This window comes from Sturnus vulgaris, chromosome 8 (assembly GCF_052056855.1).
Source record: "Sturnus vulgaris isolate bStuVul1 chromosome 8, bStuVul1.hap1, whole genome shotgun sequence".
NCBI classification, from domain to species: Eukaryota; Metazoa; Chordata; class Aves; order Passeriformes; family Sturnidae; genus Sturnus; species Sturnus vulgaris.
The window spans coordinates 21293738-21314280 of record NC_142250.1 but is presented as its reverse complement, the minus strand read 5'-3'; the positions used below and the strand labels follow the sequence as shown (position 1 = coordinate 21314280).

Genomic DNA, 20543 nt, shown 5'->3' with positions numbered 1-20543 from the left:
TGCACAGCAGTCAGAAAGGATGGCAGGCTGGCTGCTCTGAGAACCAGCTGCACAGAACCAGGACAGCACATCTGTATGGAGAGGGGCAAAGAGAAGGAGAGCATGGATGCACATGAACAAGCAACTCACCTCTGTTTTCACTCCCTTGCTTGCACCTCCTGCTGCAGCTCCTGATCTGTCTCCTGTGGATTCACTGCCAGAAACTTGTGCCAATAAAAGGAGCAGCAGCAGAGCTCTGTGTGAGATGTGTGTCTGTAGGGGAGCATGTACAAGTGCTGCTTGTTTGGCAGTATTTAAGGAGTGGAGATATTCTATGTTAAATAGTGCCATTGCATGACATACTGAAAGAACGAATTGCACCATGGATGTGGTGAGGTAAAGAGGCATCTAACCTGTCATTAGAATGCTCTGGAGGAACTTGCTTATTCCTGTTCCCTGAGGCTGTGTCAGATCTTTATCTCTATTGCTACCTGTGTTAGTAAGGCTGTAAGTACTATATTGTGGGATAAAAAGGAGGAAGAATCCAGCTTTTATCAAAACTTTCTAGCTGTGAATGTGATCTCTGCTGCTGTGGGTAGCACAAAAGCTGTTTTGTTCCCTGGTTCCACACCAGTTGCTTATTTTCTGAATTGCTGATTGCTTGGGGACAATCCTTCTTTTTTAGAGAACCTTAGAATGAAAACCAAAGTGATTTCAAAGTTGTGAGGACCAGAACATACAAAAAAGGGTTTGCTCTGAATTACCCTGCTTCTGTGGGGATTCTCAGAAACTGAATAAAGTTTGAAAACGTTGTTTAAACTTGGAGTCAAGAGAGGGTGCTAACACAAATTCGTCTTATTTCCAAGCCATCTCCATGAACTCTGTGCACTCTGTGAACACAATATATTGGAGACCCCTGCCTAACCACTGAGTTAATTGTTGTCAGCCTGAGGGGCTTGATCCTCATTGAAACTGGCCTGGTTTCTTAATGCAGCAAATTCTTTGAAACAGTGCTAATGGTGTTCTGCCTTGCCTGGGAAAATGAATGAAGTAAGTACTTTTAGTAAAGAAAATCTGAGAGTCCCCACAGAAGAAATTCTGCTTTATGAAGTTGGCACAGTCTGCAGAAAAGCCAAAAAGGTGATTTCTGACTGAAAAGCATCACAGCTCAGCAGGTCTGATCCGCCTGCTTAGTGAGAAATATTGAAGAGTTTTCCCTGCTCTGTTCCCAGCTAACACCATCCTACATTTTTTGTTTTATAGAATTGCCAGCTGGGAATGGTTTGCAACATTTTACCTGTATCACCTTGTGGTGGCATATGGGACTCATGATATATTGTCTGATATTGTTGATGGGAACCAAGTGAAGAGGAAAAAGAGATGTTAGCCCACTTGAAAATGGAAAAGAGAATTAAAGTGATACTTATAAAAAGAGAACAGGAAACACAAAACCTAGAAACAGCAACTTCCCAGGATGGGCTGTCCTTACTTAGACAACCGGGACTGTTGAGACAGCAAGAGTTCTGGTTTAAAATGCTGAAGCCCAGGTAGTCTGGCCTGGAGCTGGAACTCGCATGAGCTCAGTTTAGTGCTTGAAAACAGAGGCTCTGGTTCATGCCATGGAGGATTTTCTTTGTGTTGTTGGGTCTGTTGTGTTCATCCTGTCCTGCAGCAGAGGTGCAAGGAGCACTGGAGTTGCTGCAAAGATATTTTTGTACAAATACTTCAAAGTCTTCTGAGGGAAAGTGTGAGGTGTTAGTGTTCCTCTTGTCCAGCCACTGGCCATTCCAGGACTGAATTTCTTGGGAACATGCATTTCAGAGGACAGTTCTGCACACATGACTCCAACATGTCGCAGATTGCTTTCCTGAGAGTAGTGCAACTCGTGATTTGCAGCACTACAAGCTCCAGTGCTTGGAATTTAAAGAGACAAATGATCTTCTGTGACTTTTATTGAATATGCTGTTCTGAAGCTATTGATATCTAGTTTAAAAAGTTAGTTTACCTCATTACTGCTCTGGTGAAGGCCCTTCTGAAAAATATTTAGTTCCCTTCTGACTCACATGAAACTTTTGAAGTGTTGTCAAATTGTGTCAGGAAGAAAGAATCATGATTTTACACAGACTGGATAGGTGACCGTTTGTCCATGCACTGAGTCTTGGCACCTTTTGGAGAAAAAACCCTTATTCCTTAAAAAAATAAAAAAAAAGAAAATTCTAATCTTAATTTTCAAGCATGGCAAAGAGCACTGAAGCAATAGGTTAAGCAGAAGTGAACCTATGACTTTATACATTTGCATATATATATATACATGCATATGTTTTAAAAGCTTTTTTTAAAATTTTTCTTGAAATACAGGAATTTATAGGAAAGACAGAATTTCAACTATAAATGGAAAAGATAATTTTGAAGTGAATGCAGGCATTTGAAATACACAAGCCTTGTCCGGAAATAACTAGTATATACAGAAATGCTATCAGCATCTTGTCCTCAGGGCCATCAGCAATAATTCTCTCCTCAATTAGCAAATAAAATTATTAGGTTAGACATAAATCATATTCATTGCTTGGGCCGGGCTAGAAAGAGAAGACTGAGCAGAAGTGATGAAATTGGCCGGCCTGTTTAATTAAAGAGTGAGAGGCTAATTATACTGTGAGCTTTCATTAAAGGGGTGGTATCTAATTGCTTCCCTTTTCGTGACAAGCATTTTAGGTGTTCTTGCAGAAGATTTGGAAGGTATTTTAGTCAACAGTAGTTTGGGTGGCAAACTAGGTACAATTCTTCCTTATTTAAGTTTTCGATTTCATGCTCTTTATTCTTTGCACTCCTCCATTTCCTTACTTGTGAAACTTTCTTCCCTTCTCTCTGTCTCTCTCTCTCTCTCCTTCCTCTCCTCAACCTGTTCTGCTACTTTCCTTTTTAGGCAACTGGAGGATGTTATTGCAAAAATGACAGAGGAAAATGCTTCTGTGCTGTAACTTGTTCCGGCAGTCTCCCATAAGCTGCTGCTCTCACGTTTACCTCCCTGGGTTGGGCTTCTGAAGACGATTGTTTTACGCTACTGAGTAGAAAGCACTAAGAGGAAAGGTAGCTTAAGAAAAAGCGATACTTTAAAGTAAACTATTAACCAGATTGAAACAAGCTCAAGCGCATTCAAGTGAGGGTAACTTGTTGGGCTGTTGAACAAGAAGGAGCTGCAGAGTGAAGAATAGGCATGGGGATACTTTATTCAGAGGTACGTGATCATTTCCTGCAGTTACTGACGCTGTTGAACGTCTTGACTGGGCTTGTTCTGTTCCCTTTGCAGCTGCCCATACCCTGGCTTGTAGGGATCTGGAAGTTTTTTCCCTTTGGAAATGTTTTCCTTTGTCTATTACAAGCCATCAGTAGTATTGTTTATAGAAGCAAAGAAAATGCAATAACCAGCATAGTTATTGCAGCTTCACAAAGTATGCGTTCAACATTTTCTGTTCTTCTGTGTTGAGATCAGAACGATTTTGTACGTGGTGCAAGCAACAAACAACTTTGCAAAAAGGAGACATCTCCTTGGCTTACACTGAATACAGATAATAAAGGTATTTTTTTTATCTTATCTTCATGGGTTTGTCCCCAAACTATGGTTGATTTAGTATTTCCCTGTACTTTTGCTTAAATTCTGCCTAAACATATTCTGTTGTAAATTTCCCATTTGTATGTGTGGGAAAAAATAAGGATTTTGGTCCTTTGTGACTGTGAAAAGAGTGCATTGTGCTGTGTTTCATCTTCGGAAGGTAGCATTACCTTAAAAGCATGTTGCTTTTAAAGGTTACATTTCTATGCTGAAAGCCACCCCTTTATTTTTAAAAAGCTGTTCAAGAAAATCAAATATCTCCTCCTCTTTCAGTGTTACAAGGAGCTTGAATCTGTGCATTCACAAGGTGATTCGCTGAATAGTCTGTAGCTTCTTCTGAAAGGATTTCTTGCCTCTCTCCAGATCTACTACTCTGAGATAGTATTGCAGTGGAGGCCAGTGTCATCTGGCTTAATTACACAGGTGTTTAAAGATTGTTCAAATGCTGTCTACAGTTTTATTCTTATTAGTTCATACTTTCCTATACATTCATTTTCTCTCTTGAAACATTTTGAGATACAGTTTTCTGGGTAAATTCGTGTTCATATTCATACAGGCACTGTTAAGTTCATAGCATGCTTTTTGTATAATTATGATGCAAAGCAAGAGGCTATGAATTGGTTCAGAATATTTTGATATTACAAAGTGTCTTCCTTTTTTCTAAACAATTGCAAAACCTGATGTAATTTAGGCAATCTTCTGGAGTTCTAAAGAAGAAAGCAATTGTAAATTGAAATTGCTCTCCAAGTTGCAAGTCAAGCTTTACCTTCACCTCCTGCCTATTGGTTGAATGCTTTGTTCTTCAGACTGTGCCTTTCATCTTTACCTCATGTATAGTAAAACTTGCTAAATAACTGGAGATTTATCACTAGTTCAGCAAAACTAAGCAGAGAGTGATGCAAGAAACTCTGAAAACATCAGGCAGCTTCAGATGTGGCATTCATCTGGACCTGGGTAAACTACTAGGACCCGACGTACTCCACAACTGATTAGAAAACTAAAAAAATTACTGCTTTTCTTGGACCCCTTATTTGGCGATCTGGTACTGAGTGCTCTCAGCCATGAAAACCCTTGCATGTCCTGTGAGTACTTCTCACCTTTCCTGAAGCCTTATATACTGAACAATTAAATCCTGGTCTGAAAGGCTTGCAGAAGAAGAAGTATTGTACAAACAGAGATTGTAAACACTCAATCATTGGCATATCTATTCTTCAAACTCTACTTTACATTCTTCAGTGTCTGCCCACTGCTTTTTTTACAGGTGGGCAGACTGTGTTCTAGTTCATGATTAGCCCTGACTCTATGGTTGGGAAAAGGCATCTCTGGTGAGGGTTAAAGGATTCTGGTCTCTTCCGTCCCTTGCACTGTACGTTCTGTGCAAAGTGACACTGTCAGGTTCATCCTGTGCACCTTATCTGAATGCTGTCTGCTGCTGCAGAAGTGTGAATGAGAGCAGAGGTGAAGGGAGGCCCTCAGAGAGCCCCTGTCTTCCTCTTCACCTAAGCTGGAATTGTGGGTCCTATTCCTCCTGCCTTCAGACCTGAGCCCCTGTCTGTATTGGGTGCAGTGTTTGTTGTGCCAGTGCTGGGTCTGCCCTGCTGCTTTATGGAGGTGAGCCAGGTGTGTTTTGAGTTCCCTGGGGTGCTCAGGACACTGGGATTTATAAATGATGTGGTGTAGGCAAGAGTAGCCACTCTGTGTCTTGGACTGCAATGGTCTCCAGAAGCTGAGAACTCAGTCCCCAGTGGTTCCACACATTGCTCGAGGAGGTGTGTCACTTGCATATGTTTGCATGAAGATGTCCTTTGCATGTGTTTTCTGTAGTATGAGAGACAAACATGTTTTGTTTATATTGGTCTTTATCTCCCAGATTATTATCAAATGGGTTTCACTTTCCACAATTCTTGACTGAGGAATCTGGGTTTATGCCCCCACCCAGAAACACCCACAGAGCCGGAGCTCTCCTGACTTCCCATGTAATGATGAAGCATCTGGTGTGATCTTTACCCCCTGGAACAGTCTTATAGACAAGCACTGACATGATGAACTGAGGACCTAGGAGAGCTTCAAGTTCTTTACTGATATTGGCAGGCATATTTATTGAGGAGGATGCAGTTGCCTTTTCTGTGCAGTTTGCTGTGAAATCTTCGAGAAATTAGGATTCTAGTTAAAAGTTAGAAGTTAGTTAGAAGAAAGTGGGATTGAGATAGTTATCTGAAACTTTAATAATTCATTGCCTGTCATATTATGTTTGCTCAGCTGTGCTTTAAATGGGAAAAGATGAAACTTGTAAGTAGATCCAAAGAAACAGAACAATTGCAACCAGAAACTTATTCAAAGTCATGAAGGGAGGGAAATTGGAGTTCTCCCAGAAGGCATTTGTATTGTCATTGATAGAAAAGGTTGAGAGTTGAGGGTGAGGAAGACTCACCTTACTTCCTCTTTTTAAGACCCCCTCCCCACAAAAACGACCTCAGACTTCATTTAAGAAGCCAACCACACATACTTAATAGCCATTCAAGCTAATTACCATAGGAAGTGGAGAATGGGAGGTGCTGGTATTATGAATATGTAATTGTTTGAAGCTTTTGTCAATAAATAGACTCTGTGATGACCTGTAAATTTGCAGTGAGTATTGGAGGGTTACATCACACTGCTGAATAAACATCCAGTTTCTAACTTTAAAATGTTAGATAGCCTACTGTCCATCACAGTTGAGTATCAGTATTAGACCAATACTCATGTTTTGTTAAATCAGCTGCTATGCCTACATCTTCTCAATCCCCAGTTGCCAGGTTATGAGAGTGAAGACAGTTGTGCTCTTTGTAGTAAAAGGAATAACAGTGTGAGGGTAAGAGAGTATCTGCGCTGATCCAACAGTCAAGTGCTTTTTTCTCTGACATATATGTTTTGGTGTTGGATTTCTTTGCATTTCGACCAGTATAGCCAGCTCCTGTCTGCTTAGATGCCAGAGTAGTTGAACAAATGAAAATCTTTGGGGTCTTCCTTGCCACTGTTGGTAAAGTGAGGAGAGGAAAAAGGGGAAAACGCTATCAGGATGGCAGATGATTCACTTCAGCAAAATACAACACAGGAAACAATGGAAAAAAATGGAAAACCAATTGTCAGTAGTTTGTAAACCTGTACACCTATCCCGAGCCCAATAATCAACAGCTAAATAGAAATCTCTGGGGTTTCTACTGCATGAATTAAATCCTTCTGTGGCACTTTAAACATATTTTCTTAGTAGTTCAATGATTTTCAGATACATTTTCTCAGTTGCATCAAGGCCCCAGATGAAATCAAGATGTCCCCATGGAGGAAAATTCTCGTGGTAAATGAGATTAGTAATCCGAGGAAGTAGTCTTGCCATGTCTTTTGGATTTGCAAATTTGTCCTGTCCACCACTCCAAACAGCAGTTGGTATCTTTATCTCTTCTATTGTGTACACAGGAGGAGCAGTCTGTAAGACAGGGAGGAGACCTGAGTGAGTGCTGCTGTATCAAAGCTGTGTTTAGAGAAAGGTTTCTGTGCAAGCACCTCTCTTTGTTTTTGCTTCTGCACTGCCTACAATAAAACCGTAAGGATGAAGGCCACCCTCTTATTGTTCATTGCCCTAACCCCTTTCCCTGCCGTGCTTGTCATCACAGAAGAAGCTGAAGAAAACCAGAAGATAAAAATGGAAATCATCTGAGATCTGAACAAACGAGTTAATGCAGGATGGTTGTTTGTCCGTGTGGTAAGGGACCATGCACAAGATGTTTTTAAACTGACCCCTATTATCAAAGGGTGGTTCAGTTATCTTTCTTCTTGACTGCTTTTTGGACAGTTTCCTAACCTTCCACAATACTGGGAATAAAACATTGCCCATTCTGAGATTTAAACTTCAGGTATTTAAAGACCATATGTGGGTATGAAAGGTGTCTGAGAAGGAAGGTGTCTTTGGAATCTTTATCCACCTGTAAAATAACGTGCCACCCATGAAATAGCCTGCCCTGACTCACAAAGCTCACTACAAGTCAACTGATCTGATCAAACCTCAAAAAATAATCGGGCATGTTATAAGTGTTGCAAGAGGAACAGGGCATTTTGAAGTGTTGACCATGCAGTAACTAAAGCTCCTTCCGACCAAACTTTGCTGTTTCCTTTTTTTCATACAGGATGCTTTAGATCTCCCCAGCAGTCTCCACTTGTCATACTGAACCATTACTTAAGTTTAATTTTTACAGCAATTATCCTCTGAAAACCAAGATATTAATTTCCACCTTTTTTTTTTTTTTTTTTTAATTCTTTTACCTCCCATTTCAGTGTTTAATTGAAAGGCAGACCTTGAAAATTTTTGGGAAAGAGCTGTGCACTTATGCAGTCCTGGAACCTGGGTGTGGCTCTTAGCCTTTTGGGAATGGCAGGGGAGCTGACACATCCTGGTTGGACACATCCTTGTGTCTGTAGGGGAGGCTGCGAGAATCTGTACATGCCGTGTTTATAAATAGACTTTGACAATTATGAGTATTACATTCAGCTGAAACTTTACCTAAGACCACCCTCCCTGTCTTTTTGTAGCACTCGAAGTGTTAATATATGAATTTTTCTATTCTTAGTTTTTGCAAGGACCCAAGGATGAGTTTTCAGCAAAACGAATTGCCTTACCTGGTTGTATTTCTTCATGTTTTCCTTACAGCCATAGTCATAAGCTTGAAGTTGGTCTGCATGTAGGATCTGTTAATATTGTAACAAGGACAGATAAAATGAAAGTGTTAAAAGACAGAGAGCAGGAGTTGTTTTCGTGCATATGATTGAAGTCAAATCTCAGGCAGTAGCCAGGATTCCAGGGATACTGAGAAGGGATCATGGGATAAGTGGTTTCACCACCTTTTCCCCTTGCTAACATTATCTCCTGATCTCCAACCACCACCCTTTTATGTTTAATTACTAATACCTTGCTGCCCTATCTTAATTGGCTCTTTAGTTGGCTAATGTGGCTTCTTTGTGATGTAGGAGCATGTCAGGGCTCTCACTAGCCTGGGATACCTTCTCCTAATCCTTGTCTTTTGTGTGCCTGCTTGGTCTGGTGGGGTCTGCCCACAGTAGTGGCAATGATATCAGGGGCTCTGTACTGAATACAGGCGTATTGGTAGCAGGGCGTGATTACTTTAACACAAACGTTTGTCTTCTGTGACTTGTCTAAAGGGAAAATCAAAACCATAAAGGATTGACCTGTCTTACTGACAATGCGTATGCATGTTTTTTATCCAAACCTCTAAGTAACTGAGGATGTGACAGAAATCTGCTATCTCATCTCTGTTTTCTGGCTCTGGATGCTGGGTTTCTGGTCTGGATACCAGGAATTTTAGGCAGGAGGGTGTGCAGCAGCACGCATGTATTTTAGGGCTGGTTTAAGTTCACTTAAGTTTGCAGTTCACATACGGTGATGTGCTTCTGAGCCAATGCCATCTTGCCCTGGTCTGATTTGGAGTGTAGGGAGAACAGCTTAGGTGTGAGAGTGGCATGAGGTACCAGCAGAAGAGGCAGTTCCCCGTTTTGCCATTGAGCCAGCAGAAGCATTTGTGCAGTAAACTGGCTTTAGAATGTTATCAATGCTGCAATTAACCCTCTGGGAGACAAGCTTTAACCAAGATCACTTCTTTGTCTGGTTCATCCCTGTCTGTAAAGTTCTCACTTATCCCACCTGCCAAGTGCCTAGACAATGCTTGTGTTCACTTCTGCAGCTTTCAAGGCACACGTCTCCATAAAGAAGGATGGAGACTGGCAGCCATTAGAGCCTAGCATGGAGAGGTGTGATGTGCCCTGGGGAAATCTCAGAGCCTGGTGCCAAAGGGGAAATTCAGGGAATGATCCGGTGAGCCATAGGAAGCAGGGCTCCTTCTGTGACAGGTGAGATGTGATGGGCAGATTTCCAGATCTGTCACCTCTGGGCTTCCCTGTTGGCTGTCAGTTGTATGAAAAGCCATAGTAAGAGCGTTTATATGTCAGCACAGTTATACCTGTTGCCAATGAATAATATTCTTTACTGATGTTCCAACTGGGTAATGTCCTGAGTATGCATCTGTTCGACTCTGCAGACAAAGCAAAAGTGTTATGAAGGCAGAGATCCAGTGCTGTGACATAATAAAGCTGTGAAGGCCCTGAGCAACATATTGGTGCTGTGTTAGAACCCCATTTTTCTAGGATATTCTTCAGATACAGAAAAGGAAGTTGAGGAAAGATTCACAAATTTACTAGTTTACAGTAGGAAAGATTCATAGGATTTTATACCTTTGGGATAATCTTTTCAACATTAGTACTTATCCATAGAGAAAGCATCATTTGAAAAGCGTGGTATGGCCTTTGTTTTCTCAGATCTATGTGTGATGCTGTTAAATATTGCTGTGCATGATCAGTGGAGAAAGATTGGTAATACACGGTTCTCTTGAACATAATGAAGAAGCACGTGTGAGAGCTTTTTATGGGCACACTTGTTAAACGGCCTGAGAGGTGAAAGGTAATTGGAGAACAGACATGTGAAAGTTCTGTAAGAAAAACAGGTAGCAGCCAGAGTAAAGGAATGCAATCTTTCTGCTGGGAGAAGTATGCAGAAACAGCTTTGAATTTTGGCTGGAAATGTTTCAATGTGTAGCAAACAAAAAGAAACCATCTCTTATGTTCAGATGAGTCAGATGTCTCGTTGTTTAGGAAGGAAAAGATATGAATTGTGAGAAAGAGAAAAAGATGTTTCTCCATCCAGTTACCCTTCAAAGCTACTTCAGATTTACTTGTATTAAGCTTTTCTTGGATGTCCTTACCGTGTTCATATTTTGCATCCTGCCTCCGAATAGGTAGCAGAAGATACTGCCACAAACTTTTTCCTGACATGCACAGAACTGTATTACCGATCCTTTGAACAGTTCATTGTATTGAAGAAATCCTTTGCTGCCAAGTAGTAACTGAGTGGAGGAAAAGGGAAAAACTTTTTTAGCTGTTGCAAGATTATTCCATGCAGAAAACTCCCTCTTCTTTAAGTCACACTCTCTTCTTTAATAGCTTTACTCTTCACAAGAGGCAAGGCTGCTGAAACTGCTTGCCATCCCACTTTCTTTATAGTGTGTTCTTCCCAAGGACAGACCACTTGTTCCTCCTTCTCCCTGAGATGAATGCTGGAGGTCACTGTCCATCTGTTTTTACTGTACTGATCTCAGGGAGAAGTTGGCTGCAATGATGGCTGCAGAATACAGAAAGTCCCTCTTTGCCCTAATATTTTTTCCTGGCATGTGCAAACTGTACTGTGAGTACTACTAAGTAAAGAGGGATCAGACAAATGAGGCAAATGAGAAGGGTGTAGAGCTGAAAGCTCTATTGTCACATCATGGGTGCAGCTTGGACAGGAAGAGGATGTGCTTCTGTGATTTGACATGAAGTACAGCATGCATAATTTCCACATTCCCAGCAAATTATATTAAGTTGACATGTTCTAGTGTTTAGGTTTCATGTATCATTTTACAAGTAAATATTTTACAAGCATAAATGATCTGCATGTCTGATAAAATTGAGGTGTGAAATATCTTAATTGTGGTTTTGTTTGGTCTTTAGGCTAGATTTAGTAGACTACATTAGATTTCTTTTGTTCTGGTATTTGAAAGTTCTTCAGAAATATGTAACTTAAATAAATAATGGTGAAAGTATTCCTGCTAGCTTAAAGAAATTGCACAAGAGATACCATGTGAAAATGTGAAACCTTGCAGCTTAGCTCTCTGGAAAGTCTGATATCTACAGGCACTGCCAGCAGTCTGATGCACTGAATTCAATTCTAACTGATCACCCCTTTAAAGCTCAGATTGAGTGAGTGCAGTAGAAACAAAGCCGACTATTTTGTCTTTCTTTTTAGAAGGAGAAATGACTTACCCTGGTCAGCCACTGGGGAAGCTGTGCAATCATTAGGGCAGGACTGCTAGCATGTGTGATGGTGGCCACTGGTGCCAAAGCAAAGAATGCTTTAATCTTCTGAGACAAATCAGGATAAGTAGAAAACGCTATGAAGCCTGCAAGCTCAGAAAAAGAAATCAAGTTGATGAAGAGATCTCCACAGAACAAACTAAAAAAAAAGCAGTAGGCAGCAAAAGAGTGAGACTAGATTAACATCCCATTGGCTGTTTTCCATTTCTGAGGTGCAGACATAAAGAAAATGTTTGATTCTTGCTTAAATCTTTTATTTGGAAGATAAAGTTCATTCGAAGAATACAAGCTCGTTAGAGCATGTCCTGATAATGCTTTTGTCAGAATGAGAATTTTGTGTTAAGGCCAGTTTTGGTTGAAAAAGTCCATTAATCAGATTTTTGAAATCTAAATTCTTTCTCGAGTTCTCTAAACTCAAAATAAAGAGTTTCTCAGCTTGCAGTCTCTAAAGGCTGTATGTGTGTATGCTGTCATTCAGCAATGCAATACTTATTTGAGGATTAAGAATAGAATTTTTCTTTGTAGCGACATACATACTTCCATGAAAATGAATTCACACATAAAGGAAGAGTATAAGGAAGGCATTAAAGCTAAAACGGGTTTGTCCCTTTCTGTTTCCTGAATGTGTTTAAATTTCTCCACTGATGGATTTGACTGGCTGACATAATTATCCAAAGACAAAGAAGGTGGTGACTTGGTGTGTACTATTCATTCTGCAAAAAGACTCTTATAATGCACATATAGGAGGGAAGGAAAATATTTTTCTAATAAAGCTACTTCTCTCAAATTTCTCCTCTGTTTCTGAGTTTGTTTTTGTGAAAGTACAATGGTACACTGTGACAAACCTCAGAGTGTGCTCACAGAACTTATACATAAATCATGAACACTAACACTGACTGTTTGGTACCCAGACAGTTCTAACATTACCTGCAGTTGTCCCTTCAGAGTGACCAATATAGTAAATATCCTTCTGCCCAGTTTTATTCATGATGAAGTTCAGCTCTGCTGGAATATCATATTTACCGATTTCATCGAAGCTGCGGGGAAAAACACAAAAAGCTGGCAGACAATTTGACTATCAGAGTGGGAGTTACTGACTGTCAGTTTTGCTCATTGCACCGAGCAGGACCCATTGAAGGAGGAGGTTGCACACTGTGTCTGTATCCTTGCTTGAGCTGGAGAAGTGGGCAGAGGGGTGCAGCTGTGCAGCCTGGCTGCCTGATGCCTTGGGCTCTGTGTGGATCAAGTGCCAGTTTCATGCGACAGCTGCAGCCCTTGGGGAACTGAATTTAATCAGTGCTTTCACCTGCACGGGTTATGAGAAACATTTTTCTCTCAGATAAGTGCTAGATCTGATTTCTAGACTGAGCTCAGCAGTCTCCTGTCCTTTCTGCACTTGGGACATGGTGTCTGGTGGGACACTTCAAGGTTACAGATGCCTCCCAGTTCTGGAAGTCTTTTCCCAAAGAAACCAGCATGGTGGATGGACAAAGGTGACCCGAGTACTTCCAGCTTTGCTTCTGTGTGTGCTGATTCCAGGAAAGCCTGTTCAGATCATGCAGCCAATTCCTTCTTATAACCTCCCTAATATGCTCAGGAGTGGCTGCGTCTCTGGAAAAGAGTTTGTCAATTCTCCTTAAACATTGCATGTCCCGCTTGAATTCAGGATATATGAAAACATGTAATGTCTTCATATAACTTAGCAGGGAATTTTTTTCATATTGCCAGAAGGGGAAAGCTTCTGCATTCTAGTAAGATATGCTAATCTTACTAATTGCATGAAAGCTACTTTCCTCAGAAATTCTTTCTCCACAGAGTACCTGAACTGCCAGAACTCCTTTTGGCAGGGCTTAAGAGTCTTGTGTTTTAAAGACCAGGTGTTCCCTCGGCTGTTTCCCAACCAGACATCGTAGCCAGCATCTGCAAGGATGAAGCCCAAGCTGTTGTTGGGCAGGTTGGAAATCCACTGAGTAGAGTCTGATGTAAGACCATGATGTAGCAAGACTGCAGCCTTCTTGCCTAAAACAGAAGAGATTTTCTTAGGCTTTAGTAGTAATAGGTAATATGTAGTTAAAACTGAGGTGCAGAAATTGATTTAGCAGGAGGGTTTTAACCAATAGACAGAATTCAGGCTGCAATCTAGGCTGAAAGACTGGGTGCCCTTACTGAGATGGAAAGGTGTGGAACTTGCCATTGCATATGCAAAGGGGAAAGATGGGGAATCCATGTAAGAGTTGGCTCCCAGACCTTCCTTATATCCTATGTGTCATACCAGAATTTCGGCTGTTCCTCCCAGCAGGAATTCTGTACACAGTAAGAATGTATCCATCCTCTGTTGTAACTTCATATTCCTCACTGGGGAATCCATGATATCTGATAATTTCACTCTGTAGAAAGCCAAAGGAGAGTTTGTTACCATTCATTTACAGTGTAAATATTAGTGTAGGAATGGTTTGGAGGCTGCTTCTGCCCAGGAATGTGAAGCTAGCCAGGAACATGCCAGGAAGGTAAATGAGATAGCCTGATAAATATTGCTAGCCTTTCTCTACTGCTCTGTGTTGTACTGGTAGGGAGGGACATCAAAAGGGACTCCAGCAGGAAAACAAACCCCAGGTCTCTCTTTTTTGTGGATGATCCTATAGCTGCCCTACTATATCCATGGAGGCTGGAGGATGCAAAGAACAGCAAGAGGAGTTGGGATGTGTTTCTGTGAAGTGGTTTGTGTATTCTACTTAATGCTGTATCACTCTAATTCTGGTAATTGCTGTGGTTGTGGTGCTCAAGCACTACACAGACTTGTAAGAGTAGCAGGATGCAGTAAAGTCTTCTTCAGACCTGTTTAGATGATAGATATTGCCAAATATTTGATCCCCTATTACGGGACAAAGTGAGTGGCTAACCTTTTGGGAGATAGGCGATATCCTGTTTTGCAAAGCTGACACAGGTCTGTAGAGATTCTACCTTGGAATGTGGTCAAACCTGTCAAATAATGTCCTATTTTTCAAGCTACCAGTGGTGGGATGGGAAGGAGCATCACGTACCCTTGTTGGTGTTGAATTACGCTAAAACAGATCTAACACATCATCCCCAAATCAGCATGGTGATAATGAGGCAAAGATCTGGAAAAGATAAACTGCTAAGGCAACCTGGAGTCATAAGATTGACAGTCAATCACTCTGTACTCTGAAAGTCCAGTCCACTTCCATATGGTTTAGTTCTCCTAACATATCCCTTCTTGGAGTGTGTATGAAGATTTCTCCTTTGGGTTGGGATGCCCCTCAAAGTTACTCCTTGAGGCTGAGCAAAAGAGATTTTGGCCATGGTAGCTGGTATGGGTGAGGGGGAGTTACATCAACCTCTACTTTAATAATAGTTTCCTTTTGCTAACTTAACTACAATTGCTTTTATAAGATTGCTTTGATATAATGCACTGTCTTATCTTATGCCAGTAGTTTTAGCTACTGTTCTGTGTAGTAAAAATTTCTGATCAGGATGTTTTGGTCGAATCATTACTAATAATGAATCATTATTTTTTTAATATAAATATATTTGGTTTGCCATGGTTAGTCCTGCAGGACAAAGTTGTAGAATGGTTCAATCACACCTTTATAATTTATATATAATTTCTTTATATAATTTATATATAATTTATATGTAATTTATTTATATAATATATATCTATATAATTTATATATATTATTTATTTAATTTAGCCTTCTGCAGTGAGAGATGGAGGCTAAGACTGGATTCAGCTGCACCCAAGCTCTTCTTTGGGGAGGAGTTCAGAAATCAAGGGGGTCCTTTCAGCACATCATAACTTGACAGAAGGGCTTCTCTTTGAACATTGTCTGAAACTCCCACTCTCCCCCACAAGAAGGTTGTACCTTTCTAGAGTGTAAACATGCATCAGTGTTTCTATCTGGTCCACAGGGAACCTTTTCTTGCCGAGGTGTGGTTAAGCAAGCCATGGAGGGTGGATCTCCTATGACAGACTCACTCACAGCACCACCTACTACACTGCTGCCATGGTGAGGAAACCTTTGGTGATTCAGAGCAAGGGGTTTTTGTTGGGAGAATCTGCTGTTTGGAGAAGGGGTTCAAGCTCCCTTACCACTGTAGTGGGCAAACAGGTTGTCACAGAAGGGCAGGCCTTGAGACTAGAAGCCAGCCTTTCTTTCCACTGGAAAGGAATTCTTCTCTCTAGCTCAGCCTGTTTGGATAAGTGCATCAACATTTCCTTGTGATGCTGGTGTGACCCCTTTGAAGGCAACTTACTTTAGCCTCCCAGTAGGCACTGTTAGTCAGTGCTAGTGGTGCTGGGAGAGAAGCTTTAGGACAAAAGGGAGGGAGGTGACCCAGCTTACAACATTCATGAAGCATTCGGGGTTGCGACTCTTCTTGCAGTGGCTTGTGTCAACAGCTGGAGTGGAGGCTGCTGTGAATCCTGCTGAAAAGGCAATTCCTTGGGAGCAGAGCAGCACCAGGAGGCACCACATCTTGGGGCTGTGTGGAAGAGCACATGCAGGGGTGTTGGTGTTAGGAAGAAAGTGGTGTGGAATTCCACAGGAAGACCCAAGAGGAGAGTCTCCTGAAGGTGGCCCAAGAACTGCTCCCCAAGGACTGCCAGCATAAGAACCCAGTGTAAAGGAAGGATTGTCTACTTTCTGTTGAATGTGGACCACAAATGAGTCAATGGCTCCAGGATGAGAAGGAACCAAGCAGGTCCTGTGTTTATATGATATTGATGGCAGTTTGTGATGAGTACCTTCCTTTGTCTCTACATTAGGTCTTTTCTGTTGTAAATCTGTCTTTCTTGAAGAAAAGGCTGAATCTTCCTGTATTTTAATCATTGTCTGGTGGTCACAGTAAAGCTTGTCTGAACAGAAATTGTAGAGCACTCTGTGTAGTTAATGCCCTGCTTTTTGGCTCTAGCCACCTTTGGAATTAGCATGGATGAGAGCAGTCATACACCCAGAGTGTCTTCTCTGAAACACCATGGGGAAGATCACCAAGATTTGGAGCGTGTAGAAAGGATAGGTAAAATACTTGTTCATTTGTTTGCACTGAATTTCTTCAGGAGGGAAGGAGTGAGTGAGTTGTCAAATATTTTAATTTTTTATTAAATCTATCATATCTCTTGAGGAACTACAACATTTTGATTAAGCCAGAACTGGAACATTTTCGATAGATTGATACAATACAAAAATTATTATGTATTTTACACTATTAGAGTATATATATATATTATATACATGTATTAATAACTTTTTCTATTTTTATTATTTATCCTATATAAATTTTTATATTTATCCTTTTATTATAGTTATATGTTCTTATACTTTTAATGTTGAAATCCAAACTCACTGTAGTCTGTCTACTTTGGAGGAGAACACTCCTACAAATTCTTCTGTCAATACAACAGAAATATTCTTACCTGTGTGCTCTGGAAGCACAGTTTCAGAGTAAATATTCCACTGCTTTCTGGTATTTCATTTAGTTCAAACAAAAGTAAAAACTACATTTCTCTTTTTCTGCATGTGTAGCATTGTTTGGGAAAAAACCTGAAAAATTCAGCGTCAGTCACAATTTGCACTAGAGATGAAGCTATGGGGTAGTTAAATAATTACCTTTTTTTATGGTGTGCAATTTTCTGTATACTGCACTGAATATGAAAGCTTTGTAAATCAGACAAAATGCACCGATTAACTCCAAGGCTTGGCACACAAATATCTCCCTAATTTCAATGGCCAAGTCATGACTGTAGGAGCCTTGAAAAATAATCTAGTCTTTTATGCAATGAAACAATGCCAAGGAGTTACATTTACCATAGCAAACTGGAAATAACTTAAATATTTAAAAAAAAAAAAGAAAGGTAAAGGAAAGTGCCCGAAAGATATAGTCAAACATGCCATTTGTGGAGATTTTTGATATTAATGAAAACAAAACTTAATCCTTCTAGAAATTCATCAGTGTACTCTTGAGAGAACCATAATGGCTTTCACATACACCATAAATGGGACAGAAAAGACACCAGGCTAGCAGACACCAGAATCCCTGGGTTAACTTACAGGGAAAATTCAAATGCTTTTGGAACTATAGAACAAGATGTATTTAATTTATGTGCATGCTTTCAATGCTGTGATTTCTATGCATCCACAGTGACTTCCCTAGGGGAAAAAAACAAGGAGGACAAAATGAAACCATCAGTTACATTTGCATGGGTCAAAAGGTTTTTCCTCTCCACCTGTGGCAAACCTGCCCTTTGATGCACAGCAGTCAGAAAGGATGGCAGGCTGGCTGCTCTGAGAACCAGCTGCACAGAACCAGGACAGCACATCTGTATGGAGAGGGGCAAAGAGAAGGAGAGCATGGATGCACATGAACAAGCAACTCACCTCTGTTTTCACTCCCTTGCTTGCACCTCCTGCTGCAGCTCCTGATCTGTCTCCTGTGGATTCACTGCCAGAAACTTGTGCCAATAAAAGGAGCAGCAGCAGAGCTCTGTGTGAGATGTGTGTCTATAGGGGAGCATGTACAAGTGCTGCTTGTTTGGCAGTATTTAAGGAGTGGAGATATTCTATGTTAAATAGTGCCATTGCATGACATTCTGAAAGAACGAATTGCACCATGGATGTGGTGAGGTAAAGAGGCATCTAACCTGTCATTAGAATGCTCTGGAGGAACTTGCTTATTCCTGTTCCCTGAGGCTGTGTCAGATCTTTATCTCTATTGCTGCCTGTCTTAGTAAGGCTGTAAGTACTATATTGTGTGATAAAAAGGAGGAAGAATCCAGCTTTTATCAAAACTTTCTAGCTGTGAATGTGATCTCTGCTGCTGTGGGTAGCACAAAAGCTGTTTTGTTCCCTGGTTCCACACCAGTTGCTTATTTTCTGAATTGCTGATTGCTTGGGGACAATCCTTCTTTTTTAGAGAACCTTAGAATGAAAACCAAAGTGATTTCAAAGTTGTGAGGACCAGAACATACAAAAAAGGGTTTGCTCTGAATTACCCTGCTTCTGTGGGGATTCTCAGAAACTGAATAAAGTTTGAAAACATTGTTTAAACTTGGAGTCAAGAGAGGGTGCTAACACAAATTCGTCTTATTTCCAAGCCATCTCCATGAACTCTGTGCACTCTGTGAACACAATATATTGGAGACCCCTGCCTAACCACTGAGTTAATTGTTGTCAGCCTGAGGGGCTTGATCCTCATTGAAACTGGCCTGGTTTCTTAATGCAGCAAATTCTTTGAAACAGTGCTAATGGTGTTCTGCCTTGCCTGGGAAAATGAATGAAGTAAGTACTTTTAGTAAAGAAAATCTGAGAGTCCCCACAGAAGAAATTCTGCTTTATGAAGTTGGCACAGTCTGCGGAAAAGCCAAAAAGGTGATTTCTGACTGAAAAGCATCACAGCTCAGCAGGTCTGATCCGCCTGCTTAGTGAGAAATATTGAAGAGTTTTCCCTGCTCTGTTCCCAGCTAACACCATCCTACATTTTTTGTTTTATAGAATTGCCAGCTGGGAATGGTTTGCAACATTTTACCTGTATCACCTTGTGGTGGCATATGGGACTCATATTGTCTGATATTGTTGATGGGAACCAAGTGAAGAGGAAAAAGAGATGTTAGCCCACTTGAAAATGGAAAAGAGAATTAAAGTGATGCTTATAAAAAGAGAACAGGAAACACAAAACCTAGAAACAGCAACTTCCCAGGATGGGCTGTCCTTACTTAGACAACCGGGACTGTTGAGACAGCAAGAGTTCTGGTTTAAAATGCTGAAGCCCAGGTAGTCTGGCCTGGAGCTGGAACTCGCATGAGCTCAGTTTAGTGCTTGAAAACAGAGGCTCTGGTTCATGCCATGGAGGATTTTCTTTGTGTTGTTGGGTCTGTTGTGTTCATCCTGTCCTGCAGCCGAGGTGCAAGGAGCACTGGAGTTGCTGCAAAGATATTTTTGTACAAATACTTCAAAGTCTTCTGAGGGAAAGTGTGAGGTGTTAGTGTTCCTCTTGTCCAGCCACTGGCAATTCCAGGACTGCATTTCTTGGGAACATGCATTTCAGAGGACAGTTCTGCACACATGACTCCACCATGTCGCAGATTGCTTTCCTGAGAGTAGTGCAACTCGTGATTTGCAGCACTACAAGCTCCAGTGCTTGGAATTTAAAGAGACAAATGATCTTCTGTGACTTTTATTGAATATGCTGTTCTGAAGCTATTGATATCTAGTTTAAAAAGTTAGTTTACTTCATTACTGCTCTGGTGAAGGCCCTTCTGAAAAATATTTAGTTCCCTTCTGACTCACATGAAACTTTTGCAGTGTTGTCAAATTGTGTCAGGAAGAAAGAATCATGTTTTCTACACAGACTGGATAGATGACCGTTTGTCCATGCACTGAGTCTTGGCACCTTTTGGAGAAAATGAGAAAAAATCCCTTATTCATTAAAAAAAAAATAAAAATCTGAATTCTAATCTTAATTTTCAAGCATGGCAAAGAGCACTGAAGCAATAGGTTAAGCAGAAGTGAACCTATGACTTTATAGATTTGCATGAATCTCATACCTCATCATGGTTGGGCTGCTTAGCTCTTTTTCGGTGGATGCTCTGACCGAAGTAGTCACTCGGTTCTTTTCAAGAGGACCTGGGATTTGATGCTAGATTAAATGGTAATTTACACTTTTCTTAGGAAAAGTGTTGCCTGAAGTTATTGCTCTGCTTTGGAGAGGATAGGCTTTGTTGTTATTGTTGTTTGCAATGTTTTTTCAGATTACCATACATTTATTTATTTTTGTTAGGAAAGGATTAATTAAACTACCAAGTGGTTTTATATAGCATCTTAGTGATTCAATATTTCTTTCAAATTCCAACAAGCAGGTCAATGGATGCAGGAGGAGGAGGATGGGAAAATCTTAGGATCTTGATGTGAAGAAATAGTGGTGAGGAAGACCTTTCCACCTTGGAGGTATTCCTCATTCTTCCATGTCCTTAGTCCAACAGCATATTCAC

The 20543-nt window shown here is 40.7% G+C and overlaps 1 protein-coding gene across 1 annotated transcript; it reads right to left on the bottom strand.

The window, feature by feature from the left end:
- Window positions 1–5724: 5724 nt before the first annotated feature.
- LOC106864669 (lipase member M-like) lies at window positions 5725–16071 on the bottom strand. The gene is made up of 9 exons (XM_088169099.1): window positions 15904–16071; window positions 13812–13926; window positions 13360–13558; window positions 12467–12576; window positions 11489–11625; window positions 10393–10533; window positions 9595–9666; window positions 8240–8308; window positions 5725–7052 (listed from the first exon to the last, which is right to left on the bottom strand). The coding sequence occupies exons 1-9, from the start codon at window positions 16033–16035 to the stop codon at window positions 6819–6821; spliced, it is 1209 nt and encodes a 402-aa protein (XP_088025225.1). The 5' UTR covers window positions 16036–16071; the 3' UTR covers window positions 5725–6818.
- Window positions 16072–20543: the final 4472 nt, after the last annotated feature.

Coding starts and splice junctions, on each gene's coding strand:
- LOC106864669 (XM_088169099.1), bottom strand. CDS start 16,035: ATGTGGTGCCTCCTGGTGCTGCTCTGCTCCCAAGGAATTGCCTTTTCA. Junction 8,309..9,594: donor ATATTATTCATTGGCAACAG/GTATAACTGTGC, acceptor CAATATTAACAG/ATCCTACATGCAGACCAACT. Junction 7,053..8,239: donor ACATGAAGAAATACAACCAG/GTAAGGCAATTC, acceptor CCTGTCTTACAG/ACTGCTCCTCCTGTGTACAC.